Genomic DNA, 24,285 nt, shown 5'->3' with positions numbered 1-24,285 from the left:
TAATAGTTTCTAAAAATGTCAGTCATAGTACAGCTAATAAATTGGTGAGCCTGGCTTACATGGGAGATTATTTCAGAGGGAATGTGTGTCAGTACTGAAAACATAAAGTAATCTCATAAATTTTAAAAACAGAAAACTTGTGAAGGTGAATCTGAGTCATATAACTTCAGTATAACTCTAATGTTTCTAAGTCTAGTTTCTTGTAAGGGTACACTGAATTGTAAGGCTTTTCCAGGTTATAGGGACTTTATGTAAAGTCATTGTGGAAGCTGGAATGTGGCAGTTTCCAGCAGTGCTTATTCCCATTTCAAAGTAAAACAGGAGGATCCTGCAGGACTCCATAGATATCAAATCTGATCCAAGTGCTGACCCAGGAACTGTCTTCTGAAACCATGGCTCACTTCTGAATAACACTTGGTTCCTGTACACAGAACATGTTCTACGCCTGCTTGGTAGACTGAGTTACAAGATTTAGTTTCATTCTATATATGCACACATACACCCAAACAAAATGTAGTAAGACACAGTTATAAAACTATACATCCCCCCCAAAAAAGCAAAGATAGCGTTATATACATGAAGTTCCTAAGAAATACACAAATGTTACAATTAATAGTTAGTTTACCCTGAAAGGACTCTGATGTTAGCTTACAAAAAATAGGTATGAATATGGCCATACAAAACTCATAGTGCATATGGGAACTAGAGAGGCTCTGAGTCTTATGGAGCTGCATAGTAAAGATTTCAGGGTATTCTCTCAGCTCCAGAGAACTGGGTGCAAACTATAGCATTCACTTAGAACAAGGTTCAGCAGACTTCTTGAAGATCCACAGTTAATATTTCTAGCTTTGGTGAAGCTGTAAGGTTCTCAGAAGTACTTGAATAATTACTTAAAATGTACCAACTCTGTCTCTGGGCAGTAACCACAAGAAAGGGCCAGAGCTTGTCAGCTAGCTTCATGCTTCTCACTGATAAAAAGAGAAGCAAATACTTTGTGTTGAGACTGTTTCCTTTCCTAATACCGCAACCACTGAAATAAAATGGCATCCAAAACACACCATAACAAAATAGATATAGTTCAGTATAACAAGAAAATTCAGATCCTTCACTGTGACACTAAAGCTTTTCATAGACTGATTTGTTTTCAGTTTGTATACTGCTTTTATAGTCAGCTGAATGTAATTTTGCTAACCAATTTATTAAATCAATTTCAATATTTACCTATCTACCCCTGATATCACTTGGTAAATGTATTTTAAAAAGAAAAAAATGGCCTACTACTGAGTCTGTAATCACAATATTTAATGGGCTGAATAGGAGCGTTGCTGTGAGTTGGAAGACAGTCTGGCCAACAAGGTAAGACCCTATCTCAAAATAATAATAATAATAATAATAATAATAATAATAATAATAAATCTCTCGTTCTGTTGGGGTCTATGCTGATGTGAGTAAAGGTGGTCACAGAATCCAGAAGAGGGCAATGTATTCCCTGGGTGGTTGTAAGCCACCTGATATGGGTGCTAGAAACCAAACTTGGGTCTTCTACAAAAGTAATATGTGCTTTTAACTGCTAAGCCATCTCTACAGCCCTCAAAAAATAATTTTCAAAAATTCATTTTTTTAATTAAACACATTCAGAAGTCATTTGCTTGACTTCATAGTTCAGTGGCAACTCAAGCTAAACATTCTCATCATATATACCACATCTTGTCATAACTGAAAAAAAAAACTGAGCACACAGGGTTGACTTTAAAAATTTTATTTATAACCAGTGACATAAAAGATTTTCCACACTTAGAAAGCACGGGAGTGAGGAGGTGTCTTTAGCCTGTCTCTGGCTTCTCCCTCATTCCCTGTAGCAACCTATGTTTCCTGTTCTTAATTGTCAGTATCCCTTGGGAGCTACTGTGCTGTCCATGCAATGTCACAGGCAGAGCTTGGCATCATATCAAAGATGGATAGCCTCAAATGAACCATGCAGGACCTGTTTCTAAGAAGTCTTCCTTTCAGGACCACTCTGTATAACGTGTGAGCCTTTGCCACAGTCACTATCAGAGGAGCTGTGGGCATATGCAGTAGTCTAAGCATGAGTGTTTCCCCAGAAGTTAACCTTGAATGTAGTTAAAATTTGGCAAGCCCTTTCAAAGTATTGCCTACCCCACTCCAAGTAAATCTTAATATGAACGGTGGGAAGAGAGGAGAACAGAAAGGATGGGCCTTATCCTAGAGAAATAAGACTTGGGAAGCTTAGAACTTCTAAAAGTTTAAAGCTTGATCTTGTGCTTCACTCTCCCTTTTTAACTTGGAAGTCACACAGTGGATCTAGACAGCACTGAAGACTTTGGGAAAGGTCTTCAGTCTGTCTGGACTTAACACTCACTAACAGTCAGTTTACCAATTCTTTGGAACAGAAATTACTGAAATGTCAAAATTCCAAAGAAACCAAATTGATCTAGTCATCCCTTTAAAAACAATTTTCACTAGTGGGTTCAGCCCCTCTACTATCCACTTGTGCTTTACTGTTTAACACTGTAACCAACACATCTTTAAAAAAAAAAAACTTTCTACAGCCAAAAGATGCTTCCATGTATTTCCACATAAAGATATAAAATATAAATGTTTATGTCTTATTTTCTCTTTGGCAACTACTGTTGCTTGAATAGTCCTCATTCTCCTCCGTGTATTAGGAAAAATAACACCCTGACATAAGAAAACATGTCAAATGGGAAAAGGGAACAATGCCAGGTACATCCCACCCCTCAATTTGGTCCCTGAGGTAGCTGTCCTTATGAGTATACCTGAAGTGTGTCCATGTCACCTCCTGAGCAGCTAAACGCATAGTAGAGCTCTGTCATTCAACCACAAAGGCCACACACCCACATGGCTCTTTTGGGGGTGTGTGACAGTTCACTATTGAGAGATCCATATGGAGTCCTCTGTACATTCCTCATCACTTGGGCATGGCACTGTGGTTGCTGAAGGCTGGTTTTCAAGTTTCAAGTTTTAAAAACTTCAAGACCCTCCAGCATCATCTGCTTAAGAAAAAAAAAAAAAATACAAAAGTGTTTCAGTTCAGGTAAAAGAAATTCTATCAGAATTTCTGTTTTAGTAACTACTTCACATGCTGGAAATTTTGAAAACCCTCCATAATGGTAATAGTAGCCACTGTCTAGAAATGGCATTGCAGAGCTATAAATACTACCAAGGACGAGGTACAATGTAGGGTATAAAGACTTATGGATATCTTTACCAGTTGCACACAAAAAAACCAAAAGCATGTTTTAAGTATGGATAAGAAATGAAGGCTCAGAATGCACACACAATTTGACTGCCACACGTATAGAAACACCATTCCTCTGGGGTTCTTAAGGCTCCAAGTGTGGACAGCAGGAGTAAGAAGGTGGCTCTTGGCCTTTCTCATCCACATGCAAAACAGGTCAAGGCTTTCTGCACATCAGAGACCAGAGAAATCTTCAAGCATACATAGCTGCCTAGGGAGAGGCAAGGCTGATACAGTTGTGAATACTTGGGGGGTGGGGGGAGGAGCTCTTTTTGGCTAACATTCTGGCCCACTGCTTTATGGCACTGTCTACCAGGCAGTAGCTCTAGCACCTGAACATGCAGCATTCAGAGAGATCATGAACATGTAAAGCCTAGTATACAAGTGACAGCAGGAAAAGAAAAGAAAAAGAAGAAACCCACAAAACAATTGTTTGCCTACTGAAAACAATCACTTTACACATCAGCAAACAGTGGAGGAAGCTTAGATGTAAGGAAAACCAGAAACATGGAGCTAACAGGAAAAAAAGCACCTGCCCAGAGGTAGCAACTGAGGACTATCTGTTCTATTTTAGTTACAGAAGTCCTTGCTAACTAAAATCACAATCCAAATGAAAGATACCTAAAGAATTTTGTCTATACACAACCAAAATTGAATTTTCCCTATCTAGGAAGAAGCATGCCATCTGCAGCAGCCATTGTCCCAGAAGGACCTCAACTCACTCCCTTGATACACCTCTGAGCTAAGCCTCCACAGCCTCCTATCTCGTGCCCCCCATCCCAACTGAAAAATACACACTTAAGATAACATTTAAAAATCACCCTATTTGTTTCATTTGTGTTCATTATGACTCTTTATCAATGACAGATGACTTCAGTAACTCATCCTCTCAGAACATCTATATATATCTTTTATCCAAAATATACTAGTATCCCTTATTGAATCTATCCAATGCTTCAGGAATTAAGTGGTAACAGATAATCAGACTCCAAAGAACTTAGCACTATATATATAATAGATGATAGTAGCAAGGTTGAATAAGAGAAGAACTCTTGGAAACTTGAGGACACACTATTAAAGTAAGAATTTTAAGCTGGGCATGGTGGCACACACCTTTAGTCCCGGTACTCAGGAGGCTGAGGCAGACAGATCTCTTGAGTTTGAGGTCAGTCTGATCTATACATGTTGAGTTCCAGGCCAGCCAGGGACCCCATCTTAAAACAAACAAAAATTTAGATGCTGACGATATAGCTCACTGTCCTTAGCATATACAAGCCCCTAGCTTATAACCCCAGCTCTAGGCACTCAAAAATAACAAAACTTTAACCTAAGGAATAAAATACAATTTTAAGACTCTCTCGAAGTGTTGTTTTAATGAAGATTACAAATGAAAACTAAGAAGCGCTAAAGGAGCCAGGCTTGTGGTGGCACATTCATTTAATCCCAGTACTTGAGAAGCAGAGGCAGGTGGAGTTCTGTGAGTTCAGGACCAGCCTGGTCTACATAGCTAGTTCTAGAATAGCCAGAGATACACTCTGTCTTAAAAAACAAAAACAAAGAAGCACTAAAGCAAACAAAAGATAGTGGGACTAATCCAAAAGACTCCAACTAGCATGGCTCCCAACATGAGAAGACAGAGATGCAAAGAAGAAATAATTAAATTGCCAATATAAAACAATCAGAACTGGAAGAATGGGGTGCTTGTTAAACATTTAACTGATATTGAGCACACATCTCACAACAAAGAAGCCCCAGCCTTGGCCCACTAATATTGTATACAAGCTGAAAGGAAAGACTACAGATGCCGTTAATAAAGTAAATGCTTTTATTTTCTACCTTTTAGAATCCACAGAATAGAGGCCTTGCTTCCTTTTTACCCTGTATCTAGGCGTTTTACATTGGGAATGTTAAAAGCTGGTGCTGGGGGAGTGGAATGGAGAAGAGAAGAGAAAAGCCCCTTCAGAGCCCAATCATCAGATTCAAATCCTATGTCCTAGTACTAAGGAACTAGAAATGCATCCTACCACACCAGAGGGGAGGGGAAGAGGAGGAGGAGGAGGAGGGACAAGTAGTCACCCAGATGCCTCTCCCAGCTTCAGTGGGAGCTGAAATGAGAAGTTGATAGTTCACAGCTAAGTGCACATACATTCCAGGAGGAGAGTGGTTTCTCTAACTGGTGGAGGGATGCTCCCAAAACGTTCCGTTTGCCAACTTGGTATGACCAAATGGTTGTCTTCCTCGTGAAAACTCACTGAATTGTTGTCATATCACCTGCTTGTTTTCTTCCAATTACATTTTAAGAGAAATTTTGGGGACAATAACAGTAGCTCTGATTAGTAGTGACAGGTCAGGCTCCACTGCAAAGGCTTCTGTGATTCCAACATGAAGTATGTACTGATCCTTCCCATACACCAGGGTGTTAAAGCAAAGCACTGAGGACAGATAGATACCTACAGACCAGAGAGTTCCTGTGAAAACAAACAATACCTACCAGTATCTGACTGTCTAACTTTTTTTGTGACTTCAATTCCATTCTCTTCCAACTTCCTCTTTGCACAGTCCTGACATGCATTACCTTAAAGAAAAAAAAGTTGTATTAAAAAATTAAGAAATTTGTAAAAATAAATTTTAAAAACTTTACATTAAAATAGCCCAGGAGAAAAAAGGCATCATGAGGGGAATGGATGGGAATTCATTTACTCTCCATCTGTATCCTTCAAATTGTCCATAATTAGTGAAGATAAAGCTTGCCTACTTTGTATGGTATAAATAAACAGTATCCCTCAAAACTGTATGAGTTAAAGGCTTGATCCCCAGTACAGAACCCAAAGCTAGATCTCGAGGGCTCTGACCTAATCAGTGCTACTGCTGGAAGGTGAGGGCTGATTGGAAGGAGTCGGTCACTGGGGACTTCTCAGTGCCCTTGAATAGACCTTCCTTTGCATCCACTCTCCTCCTCTCCCTATCTTGCTACAATGATGTGAGAAACACATCTCTGTCTTGTCACAGGTCCAGAAACAATGGGGCCAAGTAACCATGGACTCAAGCCCCAGAGCCAAATATCTATTTTAAGGTGCTTTTTCTCAAGTAATTTGCCACAGAACGGCCAGCAAAGAACTGGTGCCGCCGGGCATGGTGGCTCACGCCTTTAATCCCAGCACTCAGGAGGCAGAGGCAGGTGGATTTCTGAGTTCAAGGCCAGCCTGGTTTACAGAGTGAGTTCCAGGACAGCCAAGGCTACACAGAGAAACCCTGTCTCGAAGGAAAAAAAAAAAAAGAAGAAAAAGAGAGCTATTACTCTCTTTTGGAAACATGGTTTGTGATAAGTGGGCCATAATCAGTGGATGGTTCCGTGCTGAATTTGGATTATAAACCANAAAAAAAAAAAAAAAAAAAAAAAAAAAAAAAACTGGTGCCAACAAATGACTCTTTGTGAGCATGTGCTCCAAAAGCCTTTAGAGCTAGTGTGCTGGAGTGGTTTACAACAGTTTAGAGAAACGTGTTAGGACAAGCTTAGAAGTGCTGAGCTACCAGAAGCCAAGGATGCTGATGAGAAGACAAAGAACAGGACCGCTCACAAGATCAGGTAAAATTGAAGGCTCCAGGGGTCAGACTAGAGACCATTCATTTTGAATTCTAGAATATTTAAGTAATTAAAAGCCTACATTTTGTCTATGTCCCGAGACTTAAAAAAAAATTGTTCTTATGTGCATTGGTATTTTGCCTACATATGTCTGGGTAAGGGTTCAGATCTTGGGAGTTACAGACAGTTGTGAGCTACCCCATGTGGGTGCTGAGAATTGAACCTGGGTCCTCTGGAAGAATATTCAGTGCTCTTAACCACTGAGCCATCTCTCCAGTCCCACTCTGATACTTGTTGGAGGCTAAATTTTAAAATGACTAGTATGATGATGAAAACTGCAAGGCTGCATAGTAATCAGGCTGAGGCATAGGTATTATTACTAGCTGCTTTTAGCCAGCTTCACAGTGAGAGTTAAAAAGCAGAAAAGAACTGGAAAGCATTGCAGTTTGGCCAGAAGCATAGGACATTTGAGGTTAGGATTAGGGAAGGTGTGGCTGCCAAGTAAGATTAGCACCATGAAAAGCAAGCCCCATATTTTTTTATACCATGACAACAGGAAAGATGCCTTTAAGATCTCAGAAATTAACTGGGGCTTTCAGCCACAGGCTCAAGGGGGTGAAGTTACAACTTGAGCTTTGTTCCATGAGCTCTAGGGCTATTTGCTCAGGCATGGCTAGGTAAGCTTCATCCACCCACACAGGCACATAGAAGCCATGGCAGCCACAGCCAGCTAGACCCAGGCAAACGCATGAGTTGTGGAGTCCTGGAGGCTCCTACCCAAATCTCCAGAGGGGCCAAACAATATGAAAGGGTCAGGGTCCCTTAGCAGAAGCATGAAGCTGAGCAAAGGCAGAGATGTGATGTAAGTTCCAACTGGCAAGAATATGGAATATCTGGGAAGGCTGCTGGCAACAAGCAGAGCCAGCCCAGGAGAGGCCAAGGGATAGAGCTACCTAAACCATTTGGGTCAGTGTGTACCTTGTGCCAAGTAGTGTAAGTGTAACCCACTTCTTCTAGCAAGGCCACACTTCCTAAGCCTCCCAAAACACCACCACCAACTGGAGACTGGATGTCCAAATGCCCAGGATTTAGGGAAGATATTCAAACCACCACACACATTCTCACTATAGCACAGCCTGTAACTAACTCACTTACACTCTTGAGTCTTTCCTGACTGGGCTGTAAGGGGCTTTGGTTGGAGAACATGGTCACTGGAAGCATGTATTTGAAAGGTGTGTCTTGTCCCTGGACCCTTCTCTGCACTCTGCTCTGTCTTACCACCCATAGGAAGGGAACCATGTGACCACCTGCTGAAACTAAGTGGCACAGTTCTTCAGTTTTCTCAAGTATTTTATCACTGTGATGGAAGCCACCTCGGGCTGACCCACTATCATAGAATGTACTCCCAGGAGCCAGCTTCTGAACCTGGCTTCACTGGGGCACTGGCCAAGATTTCCCTACAGAGTACTACATGTTTTATCAACTGAGTTACTGCTGCTTTCAAAGGAAATTATTCTGGGACTCATACCTAAGGGGAAAAACTAGAGCAAAAATATCCTTTTATGCAGACACGGAAAGCAGAGCAAAGCTCTTCCCACCCCTGGACTAAGTCAATCCCACCGCTGACTTGGACTGGCTCTGGCTGTCCCTACACTGCCACACTCTGTCCTGTTGGGACACACTGGCCCAACAGGCAGCAATGGCGAGGCTGAATAGAGAGAGGCTCCTGCTCACTGGTTGGAGCCCCTTTAGCCTGACTGAATCAGGCAGTAGACACCCCGATTAATTTGCCTTCTGGAAGATGCTGGTAGCTGCTGAGACATCAACTTATAAACTCAGCAAGCGCTGAGTTTATACTTCAAAGAAGTATTAAGAGAAAAAACTATATGAAAGTTCACACACTGTAAGGGACAGGTTACCTTAGATTACTGATCCTTCTCTGATGGCATAATACAAATAGAACATTTCTCTTATTTCCTGTGACTGACTCTTGGTTCTAGGGCAGGATTTAGTCTCTGCTGTCAACAGACAGTCCATGACTGGGCTGTGCTTCCCAGTGGAGGGGATGGACTTTTGTGCCTTTACCGTGGTGGGGACCAGCTGAAGGTAGAGGTATCTATTCTTTCTGTCCTATTTAATAAGGCAAATTATTGAATGAATGTAAGGAACATTTTCATGGTGATGAATTAACATGCAAGCAAAAATCAGGTGAGAAAAATCAAGATCTGCTTTACCCAGTAAGGTGGTGCTGTCCACTCGCTCAGCATCTGGGAAGAAAGCAAACAGTCAGCAGAGCCCCAACTTGGAGTATTCCACCCCCACCCCCCCCCACCCCCCCACCCCCAAGGCCTGGAATGATGGCAAAGGCCACCCTGAGGCCATCCACTAATTGGGGCTAGGCTTCTGTATCATTTGCATCCCATGTCAGCCATGGTTCCCTACCTATCTCTCCCTTCTCCACCTGGCAGGATGGATGCCAGAGGTGACTGCATGACAATGGGAAGCTGCGGGGGCTATGGACACAGTGAAGCACATATCACAACAGCTAATGTCACTTTCAGTCAGCAGGCATCCTTGCCTACCAAAAGAGAGTACAAACTCAGATGTCCTTCGGGACAGGCACAGATGAAAGCCTCAGTGATGTGACTGAGTCCATTCAGCTGCCAGGTCCTGGGAAAGGAGCAGCAGTGGGGATGGGACGCAGTTCAGCTGCTTACTCGAGGGAATGGCTGGGTGTTGGTCTTCCAGGGAGTCATGATTGTGGACAAGAGAGAGCTGGGCAGGATGAGGGAGGTCTTGGAAGATCCCTGCCCACAACTGGTGCTAAGACATCTTTGTACATATTAGTCCAGGATCAAATCCTAGCTTCAAAGTTCTGGCACACACCAGGCAAACATTCACCCTTCACAGCTGATATCTCTAAACTCATCTAAGTAACAACAAGCACCAAATTAAAACCTAAGGGCAGTGGTGCCTGGAATGCAGGCCTCTAATCCCAGCACATGGGGAGGCAGAGGCAGGCAGGTCTCGGAGTTCAAGGCCAGCATCATCTACATAGTCAGTTCTAGGACAGCCAGAGATCCACAATGAGACCCCTGTCTCAAAGAAACAAAATAATAATAATAATAATAATGAAAATATAAAATTTGTTGTTATTCATGGCATGGCTCTATGACCTGAGTTCTCTGTTCCCACTCCCAGTAAGAAACTGACTACTATCCTATGATACAGCTACTCATAATTTAAATCAGCAACTCCACTAATTATTAGCAGCTAAAGTGAGTATTAGAAACTCATTACTGCTATACTGTGTCTGTCTCTCACTGGTCTCTGCTAACCTCATTCCACTACGTGGTGAGCCTCTGGGTTTCCTGTTACCATGAAAGGCCAGTCAATGCAGAACTTTCCATGCTTGGTATCATTCATGTTTTATGACACTGAATTCAAGGCCATTATGTAAAAGTGACTCATCAGCATTTCTCACTACCATGGTCTTTCCTGGCAGAGCTATGATGCCCCCCAGAAAGGCCAAAGAGCAGAAAGGAGATGCTTCCCACGTCAGAGAGATGTGCAGTGAGGGGAGAAAAATGTAAGCCACATAAGCCTTCCAAGGTTTAACTATCACTGGCAGCAACACTGCCCTGACAGCTGTTCTTGGCTACAGTAACCTGTGATGCAGATCAATGTGTCCCACATTTGGAGCAGAAGTCTCAAGTTCTACTTACAGACTGTTACCTATACCAATCACCCCTTTTTCGACTTTTAAACTCAGAGGCATTAAAAAATAACTAGATTGGTAAGTCTTATAGACTGGGAAGAGGAACAGCTGAAGGAAGAACCCAGGAATTCTGCTTGGAAAGTGACAGCAGAGCTCCACACCTGGACTTCGCTGCTTGCAGATCTGAGTGGCAAGGTCTTGCACATATCCTGGGAAAAGGTCAAAACAGTCCCCATAGGACACCACTTTAATTCCATGCAAAAGCATATCTGCCTGATGCTTAAAGAAATGGTCTTCGTTTTCCTTGAGCACTACCATGTAGTGCTCCAAGTCCACCTTATTTGGCACGGAGTACAAGAAGAGCGCTTGGAATATCTGGTCTCGAAGCGTCTCGCCACAGCCCACGAACAGGAATGACTTGGTGCGGTAGAGATTTTGCAGGACTTCCTGGGAAAGCCAATAAACAGAGAACACCTCAGTGAGACCCAGCAGGAACTCCTCACTAACACAAAGGCCTGTGTTCCTTAACATCCTATCTTGTACCCAGCAGGCTTCCCAAGAGCCATCCTAGGGCGCACCAGGGAGACTCAGAGCAACCCCGTGCAGTGATCTGTGTGCAAACCATGGTGAAGCTCAGCTGAGCTCTACCTCTCAACTAGGACAAGAAAGAAAACCAGCAGAGGCAGGATACTGGCCAACCTGGGCAGCATGAATGCACCTCACAGTGAAGTCAGCTTATGATAGACCCTTGGCTCGCCAGGTCAACTCACCCAAATCAACGCCTAGATATTTATTTATTTATACACACACACACACAAACACACACACACACAAAACTTTTTTTGCTTGTTTTTTTTCAAGACAGGGTTTCTCTGTGTAGCCCTGGCTGTCCTGGAACTCACTCTGTAGACTAGGCAGATCTGCCTGCCTCTGCCTCCCAAGTGCTGGGATTAAAGGTGTGCACCACCACTGTCCAGCTATATACAATCTTAAATTAAGACATAAAAGAAGAGCATTAACAGTTCTGCTGGGCGTGGCAGCACACACCTTTGGTCCTGACACTAAGGGGGGCAGAGGCAGTAACCCCAGAGCAGCCTATGAGGGTCACTCAGAGGAGCTGAGTGAGTTCCAGACCAGCCTGGTCTACATAGCAATTACCAGGCCAGTTGGGGCTACATAGTGAGACCTTGTCTCAAAAAACATCTTTTCTTGGTTCAAAATTGTGTACGAACACCACCCTGAGACTAATGAGTGGACAGATGAGCCAGATCCTGCAGGAAGATGGGGTAGATAGATTTTAGGGAGTGAAGGCAAGAGAGTTGCGAAGGGGAGCAGAGGCAGTAACCCCAGAGCAGCCTATGAGGGTCACTCAGAGGAGCAGTGGTCAGTGACTCGGACCTGAAGGCCCCATAACAGCAGCACTCTCTCAAGGAGGGCCTCAGCAGCATCAGTTCCTGACTGCCCAGCATTCATCTGCTGATGCCATCCCTGCTGACAGAGGCCAGAGAAGAGCTCTGCGGAACATGTACCTGATACTGAGAGAACTACCACACAACACACAGACTCAAGTGAGAGTCGCAGATAACCTGATATGGTGGCGCATGCCTGAAATCCCAGCACTTGGGAAGTTGGAGGCAGGAAGACCAAGAGTTCAAAGATACTGAAGGCAAACAGACTTCACGGGATGCTCAGAAATGGCGGGAGGAGTATGGAGCATGCTAGGACAGAAGAGTCAGCAATATATTGCACATACTTCATGTGAACATCTGCTGGGCAGGGCTGGGAAGATACTCAGTGGAGTGGTTAACAAAGACAAGTGAAGCTCTTCCAGAGACCTAGTCAATTCCAGGACTCATGGAGGGTACCTCAACCACTGTGACTCCAGATCCAAGGGATTCAGTGTCTCTTGAGACCACTTTTTTTTTTTTCTTTCTTTTTGGTTTTTCTTTTTCCTTTTTTTTAAAAATTTATTTTATTTTATTTATATGAGTACACTGTCGCTGTCTTCAGACACAATAGACATGAATAGATGTGTGCATCAGATCCCATTACAGATGGTTGTGAGCCACCATGTGGTTGATGGAATTGAACTCAGGACCTCTGGAAAAGCAGTCAGTGCTCTTAACCACTGAGCCATCTCTCCAGCACTCTTTTTGGAGCTTCAAGACAGGGTTTCTCTGTGTGGCCCTGGCTGTCCTGGAACTCCTCTATAAACCAGGCTGGCCTTGAACTCACACATGTGACACAAGTACCCAGCCACAAATCTCTCATTAAAAAATGAAGAAGACCTGGCATAGTGGCAAATATTTTTGATCTCAGTACTCAGGAGGCAGAGGCAGGCAGATCTCTTTAAGTTCAAGGCCAGCCTGGCCTACATAGCAAGTTCCAGGAAAGGAAGGGCTCTGTAGAGAGACACTATCTCAAAAAAAAAAAAAAAAAAAAAAACCTAAAAGAGTTAAGAAAGGCTTCCATAACATCGGGTGCTCCGCTGCTGGTCTGCTGTGCTGGCATGGAGCTAAGGACATGCACGTGCTCGGTGAGAGCTCAGCCAGGGCTCCGTCCTTAGCCCTCGTTTTAACCTGAAGAGACTGCTATGTAAGGAAGGTGAGAACTGCAGATAGAAGGCCCTGAGTAAGCATGGAGAACTGACAAATGGGACAGAGGAGAAGCAGACTGCAGACTGCAGACCACAGACTACCAGCATCAGGCAAGTCTCTCCTGCCAAGTCCCTGGTCAGGAAACTGCAGTGTGCTAGTGCTGGCACCAGGAGAGAGGTTTCTAAGGAAGCACACAAGTCCTCCTCGAGCAGGTGTGCACTGAGCATCTATTCAGAATGCAGCACCATACCAGGGCCTAGAGATGTGGCTACTAACAAGAAAATGTGGCCCTGTCCCCAGCAGCCATGCGAAAGGGGAGTTAACCAGAGGACCAGAATGCCTGGGAAACACAGCCAGATGGCTGGCTGCCACCATCAGTTCCCCAGAAGAGGCACCCAAAGCCTAGTGAAAACAGGCTTACCATTACTTCCGGATCTTGAGTGACATCTTTATAGCCTGATGGATCCAGCACCATCCCACAGGGGTCTGTGTACAAGCCATGAATATGAAGAACTCCATACTTAATATGGCCTCTTGCCCACTGAAGGACCTATAAAATCCAAACCAAGACAATAAATAGACTGCTATTATTTCAAATAAGATACAAGAACAAAATTATTCAAAAAAGTAAATGTTTCCATTCATAATTATACCTTTAAAACAGAAACTAGTTATCCTGCCTAGAATCTCAGTGAGGTCTTTACTGAGGACTGTGTGTGGAAATAACTGCTGTCACAGCAGCTAATTGTGGCTGCATAAGGGAGGGACCTTCTTAGTTATATGTTCTATATTCTATATTGTTCTGGGGTTGTAGCTGGTTCTGTTTCCATTTTTTTTTTTCTTTTGGTTTTTCGAGACAGGGTTTCTCTGTGTAGCCTTGGCTGTCCTGGAACTCACTCTGTAGACCAGGCTGGCCTAAAACTCAAAAATCCTCCTGCCTCTGCCTTCTGAGTGCTAGGATTAAAGGAGTGTGCCACCACGCCCTCTGTTTCCATTTTTATGTTTTGTGGTTCTTCAGGTAAAACCCATGTCCTCCTTCACACATCTTAGATGAGTGTTCTACCCCAAGCTAGTTACTTTTACACCATCAACTGTATCTCAAATAGCCCCTGCATTCATCTTAGTTCAAGTTACAGGCCATACTTCATGTCTCTCAGTGTGGGGCCTCTGCATCTGCAGGCTCTACTGAGACAGGCTCACTAGAGGTGGGAGCCAACAAATAGTTCTCTTACCCACACTTGACTAGTCATTTTCAAAAGTGCTATCATGCTCAGCCACAGCCTGTGCCGCACCCCATCACAGGGCCATGTCACCATGAGGGATACCAAAGCAGCCAACCAGGCTAGCAGAGAGAGCATGCACCACAACTCAGTGGGCAACAGCACAGTGGCGTCTGACTCCCTAATACATCTAACAGAAGCATCAGAAAAAGCAAGCATGCCAAAAATGAAAGTGGTCCATACGACCCAACTGCTCCACCTTTACAATAGAGGAGGGAAAATAGGACTTGTGCCTCTCTGACAGAAATACGTCTGGCTGTTTTAGTTTGTTTTGGAGACACGTGCCCAGACTTTTCTTAAAATCACTATGTAACTCAGGATAGACTCAAAATTTATAGTAATCCTCCTGCCTCGGCCTCCAATGTGCTAAGATTCCAGGTGTGCACCACTGTAACTGCTTGCTTTGTTTTTAGTAACTCCACTGCAGGGTGCTCCCTGGCAGAGCTGGGGATACAACTGTCTTCTACAGGTGTCACCACACCAGGCCAAAATCACTGTAAACAATTTCCTGGGGCACTTGTTCCTCAGAACCCACTCTCAGAAGTTCTTTCTCACTTTTTCTTAGTAAGTCTATACTTGTTCTTTTAAAATGTAAAATAATACACTTTAAATTAGAATGGCCCTCTAGCCTCATAGCCAGGAGAGCTGTTTAGGAAGGGACTAGGAGGTGTGTAACTGGAGACTGGCTTTGAGGTTTCAAAAGCTCATACCAGGCCCAGTCTCTCTCTGCCTCCAATATGTGGATCAGATGTAAGCTCTCAGCTACTGCTCTAGTGCCATGCCTGCCCGCCTGCTGCCACACCTACCATGATGGTCATAGACTCACCCTCTGGAACTATAAGCAAGCCCTCAGATAAATGCTTTCTTCTATGAGGTGCCTTGATCATGGTGCCTCATAGCAGAAATACAGAAATAACAGACAAATAGCTTAGTGAAGCCAGGCATCGTGGAATATGACTGTAGTGCCAGCATTTGTAAGGTAAAGGCAGGAAGACTGCTATCCATCCAAAGCCAGCATGGTCTACACAGTGAGTCTGGAACCCCAGGAACTTGAAAGCAGAAGCAGGTGGAGCCCGAGGATAAAATCTGCCTGAGCTACTCAGCAAGTCCCTGTCTCTAAAAGGGAGAAAAAATTAAAAACAGGTTTGAAATGTTTGCATCCATTAAATCCCAACTGTGTAAGAAAAAAATCTACACCACGAGGATCATGGGTGCCTTTTTCTGTGCTGGCTCCATTGCCCACATTCCCACAGTAGTCACTAATCAGCCAACGCAGACGAGAACTGCTTGTAGGAGTAGGACAGCATAAAAAGAGTGGACAGCGGGGAAGGGAAGCATCGCAAGTGGGTGGGGGAGGGCATGGCTCCCGGGCAGCTCCTGGGCTGCCTGAGGGAATGGCTTCGTGGCTTCAAGGAGTAGGCCCAGGGCAGCGGGCCTAAAGCAGTGACCTCCCGGAGCCTCCTGCCCACTCAGCCCGTACCTTTGTCTTATCCTTCAAGTCCAGGGACTCCATGGGCTTGCTCTGCTGCTGCCCGAAGATCTCCAGCAGGTTGTCGTAGTTGGTGGTCAGCACCATGGTGCCTCTGTCCATCAGGCTGAGGATGGACTGCAGCACCACAGGGTTCTGAATGTGCTGCTCCAAGCTGTCAAACACCTCCATCAGGCAATCCTGGAAGAAGTTGGGCTTGGTGTCGCCTGTGCGCTGCAGAGAGACAAATCAAAGGTTAGGAACACATGCTGACCGTGATGGTGCATGAAACACAGGCAGAGGTAGAAGCAGGCGTATCTCTGTGAGTTCAAGGCCAGCCTGGTCTAACTAGGTGAACTACAGGCCAGCCGGGTCTATGTAGAGAGACCCTGTCTCAAAATGACAACAAGGAAGTTAGGAGCAGCAGGGGCTGATCAAGGCTGGTAGTAAGCTGAGGGCACACAAGGAAGGATGCACATTCTTACCAGAACAAAGAATGGCGGCAGCCTGGGGGAGGGCAGGCCAAGTACAAGGACGTAGCACTGCAGAACAAACACTTGGGGCAAAGCAAGGCAGAGTAGTGGGTGTAGGCGGGCAGGAAAGGCCCACGGAGGTCTCTCTGAGACCTGGAGGAGTGGGGAGCTCTCAAGACTGCTGTGAGCAGGGGCAGGTACAAAGGCAGTGCAGTGCTTGTGGAAACGGGGCCAGCCCGTGTAGCAGGGCAGGTCAGAGAGCTGACCCAGAGCCAGGCCATGAGGTGCTATGGAAAGTCCCTACTTTTCCCATGTGGGCCAGGGAAGGTGGGGAGCAATGAGAACAGCAGATAGCATTGCTGAAGGGAACCAAGATGGGGTTGAGCTGGACAGGATAGAGGTCAAGAGGTCCCATGTTCCCCAAGAAGAGTCCTAATCTAGGCTTCCTACAGCACCACTCAGTCTCAGTCAGCACCACCTCAGGGGCCCACAGGTCAAGACAGAGCTACCAGGCAAGTTCCCCGTAGGCCCCTCCTCCTCCTAGGAGGCTATGGGGATGTATGTCATCCTGAGGCTCTGCCCCTGGTACCCGCTAATCCTCATCTTTATCCATGGGACCATAACCCCCTAATAAAACCAACTTGGTATCCTCTAGGATGGCTCATAAACATGGCAGCGTGGCGGAGGCCTGCTGACCCCCTCACCTGATTCTCCGTGGGAGGCTTGGAAGAGTGCACCAGGATAAGAAGCAGCAGGATGGGCTTCAGACCCATCTCCTGACCATCAGTATCATCAACCCAATGGCCTCTCCCTGAGTGAGCCGCATAACCTTGGTGCTGTGCAGACATCCCACAGGTTTCCCTGGCCCAAGGGTAAGCTCTCATCTTCCTGTACAAGGGATTAGCACCCTTTGTGTCAAGTGCCAGAGAGTAAATCTGATAGGCCTATGGCCACAGTTCCTACTGCAGCTACTCAAGCTGGCCTCTGGGCACGAAAGCAGCCACAGACAATGTACTAGCAAGAGGGTATGGCCACATGCCAACGAGACTTTATAAAAATGGCTAGCAGGTAAGGTTTGGCCCAGTCTCTACCTATGATGTCAGTTATCCCTGATTAACAGAACACCCACATCTGGCACAGCTACCTAACTGAAAACGCCCCCAGCCTGGAAAGGTGAAGTGCAGCACTGGGTAAAGCCAGTGACGTAGTGATGACTCCATGCAAAGCCACGGAGGGGAGGGTTGGCGACCCCATCTGCTCACCAGAAGGAGTGGGAAGGGGGTAGAGGGAGTCAGGCAGCTAACTATACAAAGTTAGGGGACTTCATGCTTGAGGGTGGTAAAGCCCAGGTCTCCAGTACCACTGAGCTCCTGCATGCTCCTGGGCTGTCTCCCCAGGTTCTGTAGGAACCAGAATTACTATCCCGATAAAACCACCATTTGGGGTCTCTGGTCTTTTGGAGACGCCCACACCATCAGTCCTGATGACCATTTCACAGTCCTATCCTCCCTTAGGCGCCCATCTCAAGTCTCCTCCTGCCTCCTCTGTATGCCGACTGCACATCTCCATGAGCACAGAGCACCGAGAAACAGCCTACTCCAGCTTCTCCCACGCTGCTGTTCAGCCTACACCAGACAACAGAGCCAGCCACCCTCATCTGGCCGGGGCCTCTCAGTAACTGTCCCCTGCATCCAACTCTGTTACCCTCTGCTAGTTCTTCTATCGGCAGACACTAACCTCCCACCTTAAAATGTCTTCTAAGAACCAGCTGTTCTCTGCAGAAATATGAGTAGCCTACTCAACCAAAACAGTCAGTGTCTCACAAACCTCACACTAAAAATGGCAGTGGAGCACCATCCAGAGCCAGCCAGCCTTCAGGGGCCATTACTACAAACTAATCCAGTACCTGCAAGCAGTCCAGTATTGAGGTTTAAAAGAGAAGGATCCGCTGGGCACAGTGGAAAACAGCTGTAATTCCAGCATTCAGGAAGCACAGGCAGGTGGATTTCTGAGTTTGAAAACCGCCTGGTCTACAGAGTGAGTTCCAGGACAACCAAGGCTACACAGAGAAACCCATCTTAAAAATCAAAACAAAACACCCACAGATGGTGGCCTGATAGGCTGAGCACTAACAAACAGAACCTCTGCTCAGGGAGGCCTAGTGTTCAATGTACACACTCCTTCAACCTGGACTAGACCATTACACCAATGCTGTGAAACCTGATGTGTCTGAGACTCACAGGTGACATCTTCCGGATCAGATCATGGGCCACAACCAGCAGGTCCCGGTCCTTCATCACCTTCCTCCGGAACTCGGCAACGTCGCCAGGGTGCAGAACCTCCAGCTGCTCCGCAGCTTCGATGACCGCCTCGATGCAGCTCCTCCAAGAGCAGAGTGCTCGGATGCCTGGGGCCACAGCTGCGCTCACACCAGTCCCAATGACCAAGAGCAGGTCCTGGGGTTGCTTCCTAATGAGGCTCTTTAAAAACTTTCTGTTTAAGAACAAGGAAGGAGGAAGCCAGCAGTCAGCTTGGAAGTACCGAGAGCTTGCAGTCTGGAAACATCTAGAATGTCCAGCTCTCAAATGTGCCCTTCTGTTCATTACCAGAAAACAAGTCCCTAGCTGGGCAGTGGTGACACACACCTTTAATCCCAGCACGTGGAAGGCAGAGGCAGGCGGATCTCTGAGTTCGGGGCCAGCCTGGTCTACAGAGTGAGTTCCAGGACAGCCAGGGCTACACAGAGAAACCCTGTAAGAAAGAAAGAAAGAAAGAAAGAAAGAAAGAAAGAAAGAAAGAAAGAAAGAAAGAAAGAAAGAAAGAGAGAAAGAGAGAGAGAGAGAGAGAGAGAGAGAGAGAGAGAAAGAAAGAGAGAAAGAAAGAAAGAAAGAAAGAAAGAAAGAAAGAAAGAAAGAAAGAGAGAAAGAGAGAAAGAAATGAAGGAGGGAGGGAGGGAGGGAGGGAGAAACCAGTCCTGTTGCCTACAATAACAAACACATTTACAGATAACTGAGAACGCAAGTTCAGCCCTCTGCCCCTCTGAAGCTGCAATAGCTGGTAAATCTGCACTGTAAGCAACAGTGGTGACTTCCTAAAGCCCACTGTGTTCTCTGTGGTCAGCAGTTCGCTCCACATCACTTTCCAGTAAGTGGGACCTGCCGGCCATGCACAGTCCCATGGCCCTTCCCACCCACCGCTTCTGAGTTGCTTGGTTTAGAGATGGAGCTCTGGTAGCTTCTTTGAGCAGAAAGCTACTTTCTGGAATGCTTCTTGTGTTGGAGCAAACCACGGTGAGCAGCCATGGGTTCCCCTCCCAGCTTCCCCACTTCCGGGACAGTCAGGAACCCCTATGAGTAACTGCCTACTTACCTGCATTTCTGCTCACTTCTGTTGGTGGTCTTTTCCACTGACTCCATCTGTGAATCCTACAGAGAAGAAAGATGTTTTATGAGTCCTCGGAAGACTGTAGAGGATGAAGCTGAGTCAAAGGTCCTGATTCCCCTTTAATTAGAACACCCAGAAAGTGCCAACTAGAGAAAGGCCCACACAAGTGGTTCCTCTGCAGCCGATGATCTTGCCTGGCTTCCCTGGTCAGGCTCCAGACAGAGCAGCTCTGGTGAACTGGCCCCAGGTTGCGTGCTTTTACCCTGGCAATGTCTCTTTAAGACAAAACCATCTACCAGTCTCCCTTGAGTCTAGAGCTAGTGGTTACAGTAAACAAGGAAACAGGCTGGGCACCTGGTATAAAGGCCTATAGCTACCATCACTGGGGAATATGGTGCCTTGTCCCCTTTTCCACCAAGCTTTTTAACGATATTTTTCATGTCATTTGAGAGCAGAGTCCATGTCCTAATTTTAGTCCCCCTGTGTTATTAGAAACTGCCGAGCTGGTGAGATGGTTCAGTGGGTAAGAGCACCCGACTGCTCTTCCAAAGGTCCGGAGTTCAAATCCCAGCAACCACATGGTGGCTCACGATCTGACTCCCTCTTCTGGAGTGTCTGAAGACAACTACAATGTACTTACATATAATAAATAAATAAATCTTAAAAAAAAAAAAAAGAAAAAAAGAAACTGCTCAAAATGTAAAGCAAGCCTCCCACGTGGGACTACAACCTAAGGACTGACTGCCACCTCCATCACTAGCCCTTCATGGGCGCAAGATGCTAGGAGCACGGTGAGCAACTTGTGTGCACAACTTGTAAGCACTTGGCCGGCCATGGCAGACCGTGCTCTGAGCAGCACAAGTGCCAAGTCAGAGGAGGAGCAGAGCGCCTGTGATCCCATCCATTAGAGGGCAGACCCAGAAGGACCTCAGGTTAAAGGCCAGCCTAGGCTACACAGAGCAACCACCCCAAAACAATTGAAGAGGGGTCCTGAACCTCCCCTCCCCACACCCAGCAGCAGCACTCCTGGGGATCAACAGTGGTAGGAATGCGGGGAATACCGGATCCCCCACATCCTCACACAGGACTGAAATAGGTCACCAAACATAACTCTAGGAAAGACTACACAGCTCACGGGTCTCTCAGTTGCACCCTCAGGCTTGAGACAATGGGATCCTGCAGTCACCATGAAAACATCTGCATGCATCCACCCTCCCACCTTGGATGGCACGCTCTCAGCTTCCACCAAAATCCCCAAGGTCCATGGCCTATCCTCAGGGCTAAGAAACCAGTTCATGGGCCGAACCTTGAAGCTGGCAGAGGATGCCGCCTGTCCCTTGGGTAGGGGAGTGTGGCCGCCTACTCACTGCAGTCACCATGTAAGGTCAAGCCTATTTCGGCTTAGTAATCTATTAGAAATTTTCTAAGGCAAGTTATAACTGTTCTATTTCATATAATCCCTCCACTGCCCATGGATCCCAGCCCAGGTGTCCAATGAGCCTATGCACAGTCCTCCATTCTGTTAGCAGTTGGAAAGCATGGATACCTGCTAACTGGCCAACCTTCCCAGCTCAGTCCTCTTTAGAGGGAAGCTCTGCAAACCAAACTGCTGGGCCAGGCAGCTGGGCTGTATCCCACAACTGAGACCAAGGCTCAGGGCCCTGCAAGACAGAACACTGAACTAGCCTACTGCACTTCCTGTTTGAAGCTACCATAAAGCACACTCCGTGTCTCCAGAGTGATTATGCCTTCCTGCCTGGGGGAAAGCCCTTCAATGTGGCCTACTCGAGCCAGCACTTTAGAGCCGACTTCAGCCACTGGCAGCCTGTGTGCCTCAGAAACAACACAGCCTCAACCTTTACCACATAAAGAAATAAACATTTTCTAATTCCTTCCTCCTGTTCAACTGTTTTTCATTTGCCATTCACCTATAGGTGTCACAGTTAAAATCCCAAATACACACGTCAACCTCTGCAATGTAACACAAAACCAAGCTATTTCAGTTCCCCCAAGAAAACAAGAGACACTCACAGAACAGGAGGGAGCTCTGGCTTGTGCAGGCAAGCTATGGCTGGTTCCTGATCCACTCTGCCTCAGTCTGAGTTGGGGGATCTGAAGTCTCTGCTGCCAGCACTTGCATCAATATTACAAGGGTTCCCACCTCAACAGGGAGAGGGGCCTCTGTCTGGGATTTTAGGCAGCTAAGGACCTCTAGAGATCAAAGCAACCAGCAGGGGACGCACAAGACTCCTACTCTCAGGACCCCTGTGGTGATGAACTGAATAGCTGCCCATATTTAGCCATTTACAGTTCTTTATAAACACTACAAGCTTAAAGGCATTACCTCATTTCCTGTTTTTCAGCAGCCAAAAGATCAGAGCCAAACCTCATATAATTATCCAGGGATTGCTCAAAATCTCCCCTTTGTTTTTAAACCAAGGCCCAAGTGGGAGATTTGCCCAGTCTGACCTCTGCTGACAAGTTTCTGGAGGCCAGTCTATCTCTGATGTACCAGTCCCTTCTCAACGGTCACTCTTTTAAGCCAATCAGATTGCAGACGACAGCAACAAAACCCTTCAGAGGCCTCTCAGATGCTGCAGCTTTCTGTTTCCTAGGTGACCATGTCGTCACCAGTTTGCAGACTCAAAAACCAAGCCATCATACCAACACATTATTTTATAAAAACCTACCAGTGTTTTCTAAATGTAAACTCAAGCCAAAAGCACATCTCAAAGTAGTTACTGTCTTTTTTATCTAAAACCTTCAACAGAGTCTTAGCTGAGTGTTTTGTGCCTAGAATAAGAAACCATAACTCTATTATGAATGAGCTCTGCAGTAACTACACTGCCTTCATTTTTCTGTAATCCCTTGACATCCACCACTAAGTATGCGTTCATCAGAAGGCTGGAGAGACGGACCTCTCCGTGGTTAAGAGCATGTACTGCTCTTGTAAGGGTCCTGACTTTCGTTCCCAGCACCCAGGCCTGCTGGCTCACAACCACCTCCAGCTCCAGGGGGTCTTAATGCCTCTGGCTTCCACAGGCACCTGCACTCACATGCATACACTCCCACAATGACATACACCATACAGTAAAATATACAAATTTTAAAAACATTTCATGTTCACCAGAGTCTAAAAGTAGCAGAGTACAGAAGAGGGACTGGTTATCTTCATAAAGCTGTGAGGTGGAGCCTCCACTTTCGAGCCGACACAGTAGGTCACTGACAATGCCATCCAACTCCAGACATCCACATCCTGCACGTGGCCTCCAGTCTTAGCCCTGGGACATTTTTGGCCACTGGCACACCAACAAATGGGACACAAATCAAAGTTTGACAAGCACTAGACAGCGCAGCCTCTCCTCTGGAACTCAGCCGTGCAAAGCAGGCCCAGCCTCCTGGGAGAATGTCACCCACCTGAGGAACAAGGTTGCTTGAGCCACTCAGGTCTAAGAACACTTGTATGTGTCACCCAGTGTGGCTAGAGGAGCTTTGCTGAGCCAGGCCTAGCCCAAGCTATGCAAGCGGCCCTTGTCTGAGCGGCTGGCTACCACCAAGGTTCTTCACTGCTACAAAGACCAGGGGAGTGAGAACAAGTCAGGGTCATGAAGGTGGTCATAAAGATGGGAGGAGGGGCTGGTTATTAAAAGTGAGCAAGCAGAATGAACAGGATCCAAATCTGTGGGAGATTATGCTTTTCAAAAACTCAACTTCTGCCAGGCATGGGAGCACACACCTTTAATCCCAGCACTTGAGAGACAGAGGAAGATGGATCTCTGGGAGTTCAAGGCCAGCTAGTGCTACACCAAAGTACAGGCTTTGAGTACAAAGATGCAGGAGAGGGGAAGTAACAGCTCTGTGGCACAAGGCTTCTCCAGCAGGCTCAAAGCCCTTGCTCCCAACACCTCACACATAAAAATCCTGCAAGAAGATGTACAGTCACGGGCTGCAGCTCAATCCCACTGAAGAAAAAGTGAACAGAAACTCAAAACCCACTTCCTTCTCCCAGCAGGAGGGGCAGGCATCACTCTTACACAGCAAGTGGGCAGCAGGACCCTGAGGACACACCTGCAGATGGCAGGAGATGTAGGTGAACAGTAGTTTGCCTAGCATGCACAATGCCCTGTGTTCCATCCCCAGCACCTCACTAACCAAACGCAGGCTTTGAACACACCTGCAGTCAGTCAGACGGGACAGGTGAAAAGGACCCTTTGCCACCTTCCTAATTAGACAGGGGGCTCTCTCTGACCATCAAGTCCCAGGGCTCTTCCAGTCTCTGCCCCCTACAAAGGTGTAGGGGCCTCCATAGCCACACACAGTTTTTAAGAGGGTGTTGGGGATTCAAACTTAGGTCCTAGTTCTTGTGCTGCACAGGGTTGTCCACTGGCCTCTGCACACACTGTGTGATACCTACACTGACCTCTGCACACACTGTGTGCTACCTACACTGACCTCTGCACACACTGTGTGCTACCTACACTGACCTCTGCACACACTGTGTG

The 24,285-nt window shown here is 46.2% G+C and overlaps 1 protein-coding gene across 10 annotated transcripts in view; it reads right to left on the bottom strand.

The window, feature by feature from the left end:
• Positions 1-1,743: 1,743 nt before the first annotated feature.
• Positions 1,744-24,285, bottom strand: part of Fam118a (family with sequence similarity 118 member A) — a 26,491-nt gene continuing 3,949 nt past the window's right edge. For 5 of the 10 annotated variants that reach the window (XM_021184098.2, XM_021184092.2, XM_021184099.2 and 2 more), the window contains 8 exons: positions 19,769-19,824; positions 18,640-18,892; positions 15,939-16,160; positions 13,600-13,728; positions 10,743-11,028; positions 9,098-9,130; positions 5,772-5,855; positions 1,857-3,035 (listed from right to left, as the gene is read on the bottom strand). In XM_021184098.2, the coding sequence (XP_021039757.1) occupies positions 3,013-3,035; positions 5,772-5,855; positions 9,098-9,130; positions 10,743-11,028; positions 13,600-13,728; positions 15,939-16,160; positions 18,640-18,892; positions 19,769-19,815 (1,077 nt within the window). In that variant the 5' untranslated portion in view covers positions 19,816-19,824 and the 3' untranslated portion in view covers positions 1,857-3,012. Of the gene's footprint in view, positions 3,036-5,771; positions 5,856-9,097; positions 9,131-10,742; positions 11,029-13,599; positions 13,729-15,938; positions 16,161-18,639; positions 18,893-19,768; positions 19,825-21,814; positions 22,054-22,127; positions 22,299-24,285 lie in introns of those variants that run through there. The other 5 variants (XM_021184101.2, XM_029470107.1, XM_029470108.1 and 2 more) reach the window with 5 other exon arrangements.

The sequence above is a fragment of the Mus caroli genome, chromosome 15 (genome assembly GCF_900094665.2).
Source record: "Mus caroli chromosome 15, CAROLI_EIJ_v1.1, whole genome shotgun sequence".
In the NCBI taxonomy this organism is placed as follows: domain Eukaryota; kingdom Metazoa; phylum Chordata; class Mammalia; order Rodentia; family Muridae; genus Mus; species Mus caroli.
Note: the sequence above shows the minus strand (reverse complement) of the source record. Positions and strands in the feature narration are given on the sequence as shown.